Source organism: Euprymna scolopes, chromosome 3 (genome assembly GCF_053919585.1).
Source record: "Euprymna scolopes isolate OS-2025 chromosome 3, ASM5391958v1, whole genome shotgun sequence".
NCBI classification, from domain to species: domain Eukaryota; kingdom Metazoa; phylum Mollusca; class Cephalopoda; order Sepiida; family Sepiolidae; genus Euprymna; species Euprymna scolopes.
The window spans coordinates 11,786,913-11,802,017 of record NC_136484.1 but is presented as its reverse complement, the minus strand read 5'-3'; the positions used below and the strand labels follow the sequence as shown (position 1 = coordinate 11,802,017).

The 15,105-nt window shown below is 33.4% G+C and overlaps 1 protein-coding gene across 1 annotated transcript in view; it reads left to right on the top strand.

Moving 5' to 3' along the window:
* Positions 1 to 14,646, top strand: part of LOC145253140 (beta-1,3-galactosyltransferase 1-like) — a 47,729-nt gene extending 33,083 nt beyond the window's left edge. The window contains exons 3-4 of the mRNA XM_080112909.1: positions 6,353 to 6,408; positions 11,626 to 14,646. Coding sequence (XP_079969035.1) covers positions 6,353 to 6,408; positions 11,626 to 12,791 — 1,222 coding nt within the window. The 3' untranslated portion in view covers positions 12,792 to 14,646. The remainder of the gene's footprint in view (positions 1 to 6,352; positions 6,409 to 11,625) is intronic.
* The last annotated feature ends 459 nt before the right edge of the window (positions 14,647 to 15,105 follow it).

Here is a 15,105-nt window from a genome sequence, read left to right as displayed (position 1 = left end):
CCTGAGCCCAAAAATCCCTTTTTTTTTCTCTTTTTTTAGTACTACCGGTGAATTAACACGCTCAAGCCCGCATGACACTGAAGACGGTCATTTATTACTTGCTTCCAGTATTTCAAGCCTCCACACGTCACAACTTTTCCTTTGCCACAGTACGAGTTTTATAGACAAATGCGTGGGGAAGTATCTATTCACAGATGATGTTACAGAGTCTTAGCTTTGTACGACAGCTAAGTTTCTCTCTTGGTTCAAAATGTTGAAATCCAGCAACAAGTAAGGGCAAGATAGTCAGCAACAAGTTTAATTGCAGACCAGCTTAATGCGAGTACTGGTCTCCCGCGTCATGGTTTTTTAAATCAGAGATTTGCTTCTTCTAGAAAGGTTGCCTTCACTACTACTTACGAGACCCCTCTCCACCTCAACACAAACATACATACTAGTTGGCACCGAAATAGGGAGCATCCGCCCTTTGGAAGGTCTTGTTTTTAATCCTTCAGAGAGACTAGCCACCCTCCTCACCAAACAAGTCTGGTGGGGGAACCAGTTTAATCTCCGTTGACCCGACCATGAGGCAGGTAGTATTGTGTTACAGTCCACCAGTAGCATATGACATGACCTGACATAATACATACATACATACCCACATACATACATTTAAACAGACCGATGAGATTTATATTAGAAAAGATAACGTCTGGAAGGCATACAAAAATACTTTATTGGATTTTTTTTAGAAATATAATATAAATAGATGTCACCAGATAACTTGTAAATCAGGTAATTACAATGACATACACAATAATAATCGGCGTGTTAATTTTTCTACTTATGTAATGAAATCTAATGTGCTAGTTGCCACGCATCTGTATTTGCGAAGATAAAAAACGAATTATTGAACCCTGACAACATATGCAATATTTTATTTAGCTTTTTGTAATGTCACATAACTGTACATACAATGCAAGTGGTGAAAAAAACTCAAGCTACTTTAGCTATTTTGGCGAGTCTCCTCTCCCGCAAAGAAGAGTAAATTAGCTGTGCAAGGAAATAGTTTTATAGTGGTGAAATTGTCATGGTTTCTGTTATTTGTCGTAAGATTCAATTCAGAATTACGAAACGTCGGTTATTCTATATTACTGAAATTTAATTCATTTATGCGACTTGCATATATTAATCATTAAGATTTACTTCTCAAAGCACAGCGGTGCCATGTAGACAGATATTAGTAAATATATAAGCCATATATATTAAATGTATAATAGCTTGATGTAATGCTACTATAACAAAATAATAAAAAGCCTTTACATATATATATATATATATATATATATATATATATATATATATATATATATATATATATATATATATACTTGACTGCCGTATAAACGGTCGGGTTTCAATCCTGGCTTGAGGTAGTTGCCTGTCTAGCCGCACTGATGAGCTGTGAAACAGCGAAACAGTACTGTATGTGGATGACTATATATATATATATATATATATATATATATATATATATATTAATACTAGCAGTGCTGCCCGACTTTGCACAGCCCCTATGTATTGTTCATAAGGTTATGTGTATATGTATATATTAAAAAGTATGGATATGTAAAGTAATGCCTTTCTGTATAATAGTCTTCCGTCACTGCCATAGAGAAAAGATAAACATACATTTTCAATTTTATCAATATATAGATAGATAGTTAGATAGATAGAAAGACTGGGTGTAATATAAAGTAATGATTTAAAAAGTAGAAAAAAATAGGGTCATGAGCCACTACCGAGAATCGAAACCAAAACGTTCAGCTCACGATTTATTTTGCCTCTGTCGTCAATGACTGGGCTATGCAAACATGTTTACTACAAGACTAAAAATTAAAACATGAACCAAAAGCTACTACGTTATGCATTCGTAATGCCGGCGTTCGACCTTCACCTGGCAAATTTCATTTTTTTTTAAATTTTCACAATTTTGCACCAAGTGTTCCGGACTAAAACCCAAATATAAAGTTTTGCATGGATTCAAATTCCTTATATATGAAGGTTCATGTCTGTCGATCAAAAACTCTGGGAGAAGCTTGGTAGGCAAAATTTGTTAAACAAAAATATATACGCATACATAAATATATAAATATTATGTAAGTATAAATCATGTAGAATATCTGCATGAATATAATTACACATAATAGTTAACTAAAGATGATTGTCCCATTAGAAAACCGACGCAACTAATAGGGAATTAATTACAATGAATGTTTAAAAGAATATGCAAATTAGCTAAATCTATTGCTAGCGAGTGGAATTCCACAACCCATATATAAGAAACATGTATTTTTTTTAAATAAATAGAAAAGGGGAGTTAAATATGAATATCAATACACACAAAAGGAAAACGGATTTATAGGAGTATATATATATATATATATATATATATATATATATATATATATATATATATATATAAAGTGAACGTGTCTGTCTGTCTGTGTGTCTGTGTACATTTCCCTACGATATGACTCTGTAAGTTTTTAGTCTATAGACTTGAAATTTGAAATACCGGGTACTGAGATTTGGGAAAACCGATGTGACGGGTGTCAGCCAGAAATTTGGCTGTTAAGGGGTCAAATTTCAACGACTTGACCTTTAAGAACTCTACCAAACTCCTCCGACAATTTTGGGTCTAGACACTTGAAATTTTAGATATAGGTTCTTTGAACATGGATCTAACTTAATAAAGTGATTTGAGCCCGAAACAATAAATGTTAAGCGGTCATAATAGGGGTCAAAGTTTCAAAAAATTAACCATTTTTTTTGTTTTTTTGCTTTTTTTGCACAGCATACACCTCCAAACACCCGAGCAACGCCGGGCACCCCTGCTAGTATATATATATATATATACATATATATATATATATATATATATATATATATACAAGAGATAGATATTATTATTGATATGCAAATGAATACACACTTTGCAATCATTGTATATCTCGATAAGAAAAAGGATGTCTGTAGCCTGAAACGGCAAACGGACTTTCAATAAGCACTGATGCAGATATGGGCGTGAATGGCAATAAAGGCTCTGCAACTTCCAGGGTCTGGCCTGGTAGGTGTTCAGGTCACCACATCTTTGACCCGGCCATCAGTAGTGCTGGGCTTTTGAAGATTCATAGACATGACCGTTTGGCACGTGCTGCTAGTTGCGCTCATATTTGTGTCATTTGAGCAAGAGATATATTAAGTAATGGAAATACTCGAGAGCGAATTGCGGCCATCATATATATATATATATATATATATATATATATATATATATATATATATATATGTGTGTGTGTGTGTGTGTGTGTGTGTGTTTTTGTTGTTTTGGTAAAATGTTTTTCAATTATATAACACATTTTTGTATGCCCCTCTTTTTTGCTAAGAAGCTCAATGTATTTTAATTATAACAGAAGAGCATATATAAAAGAATGACAGCATAGTAATGCTCCAGAATTCAAATATTTATTTTTCATGCAAAACAGCTCCCCCAGAGTACGAAAATTTCGATAACATTTTAGTTCATGTTGAGTTGTTGAAAATTTTTAATTTTTTTTTTATTTTTTGACATTATATTGTCATGCATTTTTTAAAGCAAAGAATTAATGATTTCTGCTATGTTACTGAAGCACCCCACAGTGTTCATTTTAGGTGGAATTGGATATGTCGAGAGCGGGGGGAAACAGCGTTCATTACCCTAGTAAGGAAACAAGGTCAACCACTGGGGTATTCTGTCGAGTCCCTGTGATAGCACGTATACGCCTGGTTAAGAGGCACAAAAGGAGTATGAAAGCCGGGCGATAGACATAGCCTCTCTCCTCCTTAAGCAGTTTGCCAACGTGTATGTTGTTTGAATCACCAGCTCTAGGAAGGTTGTCTTCCGGAACTGAAGAGGCCTCTCTTCTCTAGGTTTAGCTTCAGAGTATTCCTTCTCTTAGATAGATGACCTGGGAAGATCTACGGGTCCAGAAGTACCGAGAGGATCGTCCTGTGCCTGATTTCTAAACCAGGTGTTTTGTGACCCCCTATGAGTAGGTTATATCAATCGGTTATTTAGGTTATATATCTACTGATGAATTACTCTCCTCAATGTGATTATAAAGGACATTACTATGCTTTCATTTTCATTGTTAATGGGAGAGGGATAAGTAAAAATTCATGCAGTGGAAGCAAATGAATTTGCAACAGGCTTGGTTTGGGAGAGAGAGAGGGGAGTTAATGTATGGTTATATATTGTTTATGTTAGTCTGGGATTGGGTAACATTTTAAAGTATGAGTTATTTAATAGTAGGAATTAACTTTAGTGCCATAACTAAGTATTTAATACGACTGAAAGATAAGACATATGCTCAATATAGACACAAAGAAACAACAATTGATTTGGAGTACAGTCCAGTACAAGCATACCTAGAAAATATAAGTTATGTCGTATTCCTAATTATACCTAAGTATAGATGGATTGTGAAGTGGCATGTTTTCAGTATATACAAATATATAGAATTTAAGACGTTAAGTATGTTTGTTGCCTTCAGACTTCTAACGAAGGAAGATGGCGTCGTCTTACTCTTAAAATCGAGAAGTTTGTATTAATATGAATATCGGTTCAGTTTATGCATTAATTATTGCAATATTGTATTGCTATGCTTTAGATTTACATGCAATATAACATTAGTTACTTTTATTTTCTCTATCGCGCTCTCTCTCTCTCGACTAAGGACAGCATAGATACAGCACTTTTCCTCGAAAGTAGCGCACAAGTGCATGTATTTGGTGACTTCAATGTTTACCACAGAAACTGGGTTGGATTTTCTACTTACACAGCTGGCAGTACAACACGTAACTTCTCTATATCTCATTCCCTATCATAGATGGTTACGTTTCCAACCCGTTTCTGAGATCATCAAGAACAATACGCATCACTTCTAGATCTGATCAGAGACGCCTAATGGCGAAATAACTTTCACTTCTTGCTTAACAGTGCGCAAAGTAGACCACTAAATGGTTCAAAACGGCAATTGAAGCCCATGTTCCCACACGGAAATTCTATAGCTTTCTTCACTCTCCTCAATGGTTTACTTCTACTTGTGCAGCTGCCATTGCGCAATGGCAGCATGCGTACCGCAGATTTAACCGACAAAAGTCCAGTTCAAACAGATAGAAGTATATAGAAGCCAGAAGTAACTGTAAGGTCGAAATAGAGACAACAAAGGGAGAACTTACGGAAACCAACAAAAACGTATCGAAGCACAGACATTAGGAACTCGTTACTTCTGGAAAATCTACAACAGTGTAGTAAATAATGGGCAATACACAATTCACCCAATGACAACAATCATGACGTTGTTTGATCAACAACCGAAAAGGCTAACATGCTTACCAGTCGGTTTGCCTCTAACTCCACACTGGAACCTGCTAACCACCCCCTCCCAGACTTTCCACACTAGACGATCTAAAAATCATCCTTTCTTAGGTAGTTACTATCATAAAAAAATATAGGCATTTCAAAAGCATGTGGATCTGATATCATTCAAGCTTTGCTATTAAAAACGTGCTCCGTCGAAGTAGCTCCAGTCTCTCTAAACTTTACAAGAAATGCCTTAATGAATCTTGCTTTTCCTGCCTCTGCCTTTTCAAGAATTCTGGCGAAACCCAGTAAATTATCACCTCATTAGCCTCTTCCCACTTTTCGTCAACATATTTTAGTTCATAATTAACCAAACTCTAGTGCATGACCTTACAGAAGCTAAACTTCTGACCGACCAACAATACGGATTAAGGCAAGCCCGTTCTACAACAGATATCCTAACTGTAATCTCTGAACGTATATACCATTCACTGGACAAAACAGTGGAGGGTAGAGCGGTAGCTCTAGATATATCTAAGAGGTTTGACAGGGTATGGCATGAAAGTCTTCTTAGGAAAATCAGGTCATACGGTATCACTGGAAGAATACATAACATAATTAAATCCTTCTTAGATAAGAGAAAACTCAAGGTTGTCATCGACAGTCGTACATCTAAATAACATGATATAAATGCCGGAGTGCCTCAAGGGCCAATCATTGGACCTCTATTATTCCTAATATTCATGAATGAACTCTCTGAGAATTTTTTTTTTAAATATATCAATGCAGGATATATCAATACATTAACTGATTGCAACCTCGCAAATTCTAGGGGATATTTCGCAAAACTAACCTTTGTATAATGTGCTTCAAGTATTGATCTGAGTAATACTTTCCAATAGATATTGATTGCCGTTGAAAGTTCAATTAAAACGCTTTTAATTAATATTTGTTGTGTTTTTCCAGGAATGGGCTGCATATACAAGCGGTATTGTTGCTAGTATTTCTACAAGATTCACTCGGTAATTATAACATTTTTCCCAAGTTGCTTTCCAATTGATTTTTTTTATTTTTTTATTATCCTATCCATAATATAGTAAGAGAAGGGTAAAAACTTGTAGCAGTCCGTCTGAAGCCAAGCCTGGTTTTTTTGGACATGTAGGCAGGCGTCGAATCTTGCTGCCACTCTTGATTGCACCATGATATCACCACACCCTTTGGTGTTGACTTTGAAGCCAACTTCGAAAATGTGAGGTGACATGACGTGGTGCTTAATTCAAACAACACTAAAAACCATAACCGTGACCGGAAAAATCGTTAAGTTGTGCCCCCAAGTTAATTTTAAAAGAATACGGTTGCACAATCCCACTCTGCAGGAAAAATATTTAGAAAAAAAAAGTTTACTTTACATTAGTTAATTAAAAAAAAAATGCAAACTTGATATTACCTGTCAAAACAATAAATGGTACTATATTTTAAAACCTTTGTTAGAAAATATGAAAAACACACGAAAGAAATTGTTACAAGAATAAAACCAAAATTTATATCATCATTTCTTTTTTAAATTTCTTATATTTTTGTTTATTTTTCCTGGTGTTGTTATTATTTTTAAATATTATCCTCAGTATCTTTCTTAAGTAGAGTTACGCTTTGATAATCGGGGACGCTCAGCAAAAGCCACGTTTCCTGAAATGTGGAGCAGACAGTTAATTACGTTGTGTTCAATTTCTGCATATGTACTTTTGTATTTAGCTACTGATGCATAGAATTAAACTATATTAATATCTAGATAAAGTAGTTACCTAATATAGTCAGAATGTCTTGTTTGCTCCTACGCCTACTTGGAAATATCTTTTGTCTACCTTGGTTTAACATAAAAAAACGCAACGTTTGCTGACTTCCGTGACAAATTGTGTGTTTGATGCGTTATACGTTCTCGAAAGAGTAAACAAAATTAAGGTGTGCAATTATAAAATAAAAAAGATACAATCTGAGAGCTGTATTAACTGGCTCGCCTGTTTCACACGACTGGTGTAGAGGATTCAAAGGTTAGCAAACTGCAACTCCGGTTAAATCAATCAAGTCTAGTTCATCATTCCTCTTCAAATAACATGAGTTGCTTTGGATGTTTTTAAGCATAAATGATAAGGTAAAGGTTGAGCTTACGAATGCGGAGATGTTCAAGACTTTTACGATGGACCCTTACACAGAATACGAATGTTTTATTACCCAGAACATATAGACCTGCGGGACAGTGAATGCTTTCTCTGGTGAATTGAAAAACAATTAGTCATTATTTTTGGAGGGTTGACTTAGAAAATGTGTAGCTATTGACTGGACAGGTACTTGAACACTTCTTCGACATTATCAGGGTTGAAACGAAACTTGAGAAGCATGTTTTAATAAGTCAATTTAACTTAAGAACTCGTACACGCAGTGCTCACATGTCAAACCGAATCTTTTACACTTCAGGAGGAATAGTCACATTTCATAATACAGTAATCAAGATTAATATGTGCAATATAAAATAAAAAGTACAGTCTGAGAGCCGTATTATCTGGCCTGACGGTTAATTGATTTTATAAACAGAAAATTGCGATACATACGGTACACAGAGGGCAAGTTGTCACCTCCTTTCTTCTTACTGGATGAGATATTAATGGACACAACTAATAATCCCAGTTCCAACCAATCTATAACAACCCAACGTTTTGCAGTAAGCGGGTGAAATAACTTTTTTGCGTATGGGAGGTTTAACTTGGACTTATAGGTGCACACACGATTAGATAATGACCAGCATAAACTAAGCACCGAAGCATAAATAGTTTTTTTTCCAGAAAGAGCATTTCAGCAGAAAAGCAACTTACTTATACAATGTTATACGACAATTGTACTGACACATGCTTTCTACATGTACCACGCTCGGTAAAGGGAATCGATGTAGTGAAGTCACTTGTGGACGAGAAGATATAAAGCAAATATCATGTAGGAGACCACGTTTGACTGAAACCCTACTTTGTTGTTGTACGACCAAATGTAAGCGCAGGTTTATGACAAGCTTGATCAATCAACAACAATAACTTATGAAATAGCACGTCATGTACACGATATATGATATACTTTCGGGCCAGACTGTTGAAGCATTAAGGAATTTTATTTTTTCCTGACAAATGACGCATTAAATAGTATGGCTTATGAACTAAAAACGCATGGTGTATAAAATATAAGTTATTTTTCACGTTTACTCTGGATGTGAATAACCCAATCTAAGTTAGGAATTTCCCCAGTAAAACTGTTTACTGTACATGGACAAGATCATGTTGGAGAGGTATTATATAGAATTTTGTAGTTGTATTTCATATAACAAAGGAGATGGTAGCAAGATTATTGATGGTCTGATTAATCTTGTCGTGAATAAGCCCTTGATCTTTTCACGCAGAAAGTTCAGTTGTTGATTTGGTTTCATATATGCAGTTTATTTCATTACAATAATGTTAAAAAAACGTAATAAAATGTTAGGATGTTGGGCTAAACTTACGAAAGAGTACATGTTAAATGATTACTGAGGATGTACAAAATCATATTTTCCAGAAAAAGAAATATCTAACATGTAAAGTATGAAAAGAAAATTTAATTTTAAAGTATATTCATTGCTTTCTCACGTAAATATTTCAACTAAGAAAAATACAAATAGTTTTATATTAAATGGTTTCAGCAATCAAATTTCGATTTTCATGCAAAATATACCTTGGTACGTGTTTGCTTCTTAGAGGTAAACAATTTTTACTTTGGTTAAAAATTTAATGAGATGTTAAACTTAAGATGTGCACAAAGTGATAAAATTAGACAAATCTATAAAATACTAATTTATATATACATATATGAATATATATAAAACGACATAATATTCTTTGTTTAAAGGCTAGAAAATACAGAGTGGCGGGATAAAATTGTCGGTACAAAAAAGACAATATTCTATTTCTGTTTGATGAAAACATGTTTTCTTTGTTTATTTATTTTGTTGCACACTATCTACAAATTGGCCAGTTGTGTACAAATCTCAAGAGAGATATGAGCCTTCTATCATGTCTGAAAGCAAAATAATATAAAATGAGAGAGCTCAGAGATTTGCCACTGTAGAAATCCCCTTTCCTACATCCAAGTGATGAGCACAGAACCACTGCCAACATACTAAATATGTAAATACAGCTGAACGCATGAGGACACTACTCAACGCATTGGACAATCTTTTTCGGCCACGGCTATGGTCTTATGTGTGGTTTCAAGTGAGAGCCACACCATGCAACCTCACATCTTCGAAATCTACTTTAAAGTCAACACCAAAGTGAAACTGGAATGCCGAAAGGTGTGGTTATCCTCTGGTGCAATCATGTGGCTTCTGGTAGATTCTTCCTGTGGCAGCAGGACTCGGCGACAGCCCACGAACTAAAATAACTCAGGCTTGGCTTCAGAAGTAGTGCTACGATTTCCTTCCCTTCCCTCAGTGGGTCACTTCCCCTCAGATGTAAACCATCTTAAATACTTCATTTGGTCATAAGTCGAGAACATCACCGACATAAGTTACCACAACACCAAAGCCAACCTGATCGGCGCCAGCCGCCAAGTATTCACCGAGCTGGCAAAAAAGGCATGACACTAGTTCCGGACTCGTATCGAGGCAGTGACTCAGGCTGGGGGTGGCTACATTAAATACATGTGAGCTCTAATACATAATCCAGTTATTTGAAATGATTGTTTTAATAAAACATTTTAAGAAAAGATGCAGTGCTGTTTTCCTTAAGACGACAAATGTATCGTTCCGCCCTGTATTACAAATAAATATACAGTAAGCATACTGTCTTCAGATGTCTGTTCCAAGTGTTTATATATATATATATATATATATATATATATATATATATATATATATATATATACAGGGTGACCCCCCCCAAAAAAAAACAAAAAACAAAAGCTAAATGGAGACCATCTAGAACATATGCTGTAGAACGGAGAAAAAAAGACCAAATACACTAATGTTTTGATGTGATGTTTTGGATATAATAAACTAGTTATGGCCATAGTTTCATTTGATTCGGACAAAACACTAAGGAATGGGGCCTGTTCTTTTTGTCACCCTGTATGTATATATATATATATATATATATATATATATATATATATATATATATATATATATATATATACATATATATATATAATTATTATTATTTACTATAATAATTAAATAACTAGATACACTAGTGTTTCGTTCTTTTGGGAATCTTCAGAACAGGGTGTCACGATTAACACCATTAAATAGATTCGAACCCGGCGACACAAGTTATCTCTGGCTTGATTAGCAAGGACTGTATCTATTCGGCTACCGATAACCGCGTGAAATAACGTTGAAATTATTTTTTTTTTTAAATGTATTTTTTACGTCAGTCTGAGTGATCTATTCATTATATATCATAATCTATGCATAAGAGCTTAATTGACCGACTTAAGTAAACTGAAAGTGCTCTACGATAAGAATCGATATTCTTAAAGGAGCTTACATAATTATTTACATTAATAATAATGCAACACCTACACGCACTAGTGTTTTATCCTTTCGGGAATATTCAGTGCAGTAGATTCGAACCCGGCAACACAAGTCATCTCTTGTTAGATTAGCGAGGACCGTATTCGTTAAATAGTTTAATTTAAATGTTTTTTTTACGTCGGTCAGAGGGATCTAATCATTATATTTGATGATCTATGCGTAAGAGCTAAATTGACCGTTTTAATTAAACTGAAAGCTCTCATCGATAAGAAACACGATTCATAAAGGGGCTGATATAATTATTTACTATGATAATTTTTAAATACCCACAGACACTAGTTTTTCAACCTTTCGGGAATCTTCAGTGCAGGGTGTCACGATTAACATCAGTCGATAGATTCGAACCCGGTAACACAAATCATCTCTGGCTTTATTAGCAAGGACCTATCCAGTCGGCTACCGTAACCCGCGTGGAATAACGTTGTAATTAATTATTTTATTTTTAAATGTTTTTACGTCAGTCAGACTGATCTAATCATTATGTGTGTGCGAGTGTGTGTATATAAATCATATAGTTTTGGTATCAATTAGAACGCCCCTCGTATATATTTATATATATGTGTGTGTGTATGTGTTTTTGTCTGTGTGTGCATATATATTTTAATATTGATATATATTTTATATTAAACAGGAATGAATAACATGCCGTACATCTTACAGAGGAAAAGACTGCTCGAGGAAACACGAATAACTCTTCACGCACAACCAAAACATTCCAAAGTTGATAAATATTATTACAGCCAAAACTTAAGAAGCAGCCATAACTACACTATCACACTTAACGAACCCGACTTGTGCACAACGGACAAACAAGTTTTTCTCCTTATTTTAGTACGGAGTTACTATGCCCATTTTCAATGGAGAGAAATTTTACGTCAATTGCTAAAACGTGGAAGTCCAATGCCCCATTTAAAAAAACTAATGGTCAAACATCTGTTTATTTTTGCAAAAAGTAATGACCCAAATATTGAAAGTTTGGTTTTGAATGAAAGTAAACATCATAGGGATATCATTCAGGAAGACTTCCCAGAGACATATCTTAATTTACTCAAAAAAGTAGTCACATCCTGGAAATGGGCAGTGAATTTCTGTCCAAATGCTGAATATATAATGATCACTAATGATGAAGTTGTCATCGACGTCGAAAAAGTTATCTCTCATCTTTTGCAAGATTTTATTACTGGTCAGTATGATGATCATTTCGCTCTTTGCTATCCAGTCGGCAACAGTCGTGCTAGTCATCTAGATTTTCTTCAATTTAGAAATATGGATCCCAATTATTTATATAAAGGCAAATTTTATCCACCTTATTGTCATGGCTGGGCATACGCGGCACATATTAGGGTCATTAATAAATTGTATAAGGCATCGTTTACAACACCTTCTTTTATGCCGACTGATGTTTGGATTGGAGTTTTGGCGGAAAAACTCAGAATACGAGTAACACACAACGAGAATCGATATGTTTTAGGTAATTTTGAAAGTTATTTTAAGGATTCGTTATACGCGATTCGCCCAGGCATGCTTGCTGTCACAGATGAAAGCGGGAAAAAAACCCACGAATTAGAAGTCATGCAAAGCATTATGAAAAGTATGCGTCGACATTGGAAAATGATGAACAACATTACAATTTACCTAAACGACGATAACAATGGAAATCCAACATATTTTCATGATTTTTCCAACTATAATTCCATTCTTATCTTCACGTGTGTTATTATTGGTATGTTATCTATAATTGGCATGATGACACTATTAAAGCGAATTGGTTGCGGACGAGTCTTAAGGAGACGTTGAATAGCTCGGACAGACTCTTTAGCAATTGCTTAACGACATTTTTCTTCTTTTTTTTTGCTTAGGTATTAAATTTGATTACACACACATCTATATGCATATATATATATATATATATATATATATATATATATACTATATACTATATACTATATATTATATATAGACTGAAACGAAAAATCACAATACTACAACGTAAGAATTCAAAAAAAATAATATCAAAATTGAATGAAAATACCGCTACTCCTGTTTCAGAGGAGTTCTTTCCCCTACCTCTTCAAACATGCACATTAGAAACGACCTTGGATCACAGTTGCTTTCGTAGGGAAGCAAATAACTTTATAATACTCTCAAACAGAACACACATTCAACAGATAAATACAAGAAAACGCCCACACACACCCTACCCTACGTACCCAGTTGACCAAGTACCAACCTACCCTCATCTCCACTCAAGTAAAAGTAAAAAATATAAAAAAAATAAAAAACAAAGAAAGATAACTAGAAACACATGAAGAGAGCGAGAGAGAGAGAGAGAGAGAGAGAGAGAGAGAGAGATAAAGAAACATAAGACAGCAGTGACCACAGTCTGACCCAACGAACCAGTAATAAAATTCGAACATACGAATGAAGAGTAGAATCATTCACACATATTTCCACCGTTCAGAAACATTTCAAATGAACTACGAAAATGCTCTTTTACATTTTTAAACACATCTTAAGTATATTCTAAATATTTTACATTTTAAATACTTTCTGAAGAGGAAGCTTCACAGAACGTCTGAAACGCGTACAAAATATTTCAATGATTTAAAAATATTATTATAAACTTTATTACAATGATCTAAACATAATTTTCTATGAAAAACAAAAACACGTAATAATAAAATAATGTTAAAAGATACACATTGTTGGTGAACCCCCTCATTTTAATATACATCTTTCTCTCGGTGGCATTTCTTAACTCATTTTATATAAATACACATATATATGTATATGTATATATATATATATATATATATATATATATATATATATCATTTATAAGTAAATATAAAAGATATAATTTTATGCGTAAATATTCAGTATTTACTTCATCGGTGCTCAATACCTTAGTAGAGCTAGGTGATAAGTGCAGAAAATATATATATCATATATATTTTCATAACTTACTTTATTTCGAGAGTTCGTCCAGATGAACGAAGTTAAGAAAAAAAGATATCAGTACAAATAGTTTAATTGTTTCTTGCGAAAAGTGTGACGCTGTTCCATTTTAGAAACGGAAAAAGACGTTGGAAAATTTAAAAAAAAGGAATGAGGGGAGCTTGCGTTGTAAAAGACAAGGAGATTTTTAATAGCGTCATATAACCGGTGATATATTTTTAAAGATATGACGCAGTTAATATTTCTTCTGGAAAAAATATGTTCGTTAAAATTCAAATATAGGTGCGTAACTGAAATAACATAAGTGTATTTTTGTTATGTAACTTATTGATTATATACCTTAAACAGTTTTATCATAAACAGACACCTTCCTTTATCTAAACACAGCAATACTACAAGAATTTGCAACCCACTAAACAAACTAGGAATTTCAATCATACAAACCATATCACAAACTATAAAACGAATATTAAAAACAACAAAACATCACCCAAACACACGACTTTTCAATGCAGGCATATATATGATGGTCTTTTTATGAAAATAAAATGTATGATGGTATTTTTATGAAAATAAAATGTATGATGTTCTTTTTATGAAAATAAAATATTTGATGTTCTTTTTATGAAAATAAAATGTATGATGGTATTTTTATGAAAATAAAATGTATGATGTTCTTTTTATGAAAATAAAATGTATGATGGTCTTTTTATGAAAATAAAATGTATGATTTTATTTTTATGAAAATAAAATGTATGATGGTCTTTTTATGAAAATAAAATGTATGATGGTCTTTTTATGAAAATAAAATGTATGATGGTCTTTTTATGAAAATAAAATGTATGATGGTCTTTTTATGAAAATAAAATGTATGATTTTCTTTTTATGAAAATAAAATGTATGATGGTATTTTTATGAAAATAAAATATTTGATGTTCTTTTTTTTTTTTTTAATTTTTATGAAAATAAAATGTATGATGGTCTTTTTATGAAAATAAAATGTATGATGTTCTTTTTATGAAAATAAAATGTATGATTTTATTTTTATGAAAATAAAATGTATGATGGTCTTTTTATGAAAATAAAATGTATGATGGTCTTTTTATGAAAATAAAATGTATGATTTTATTTTTATGAAAATAAAATGTATGAT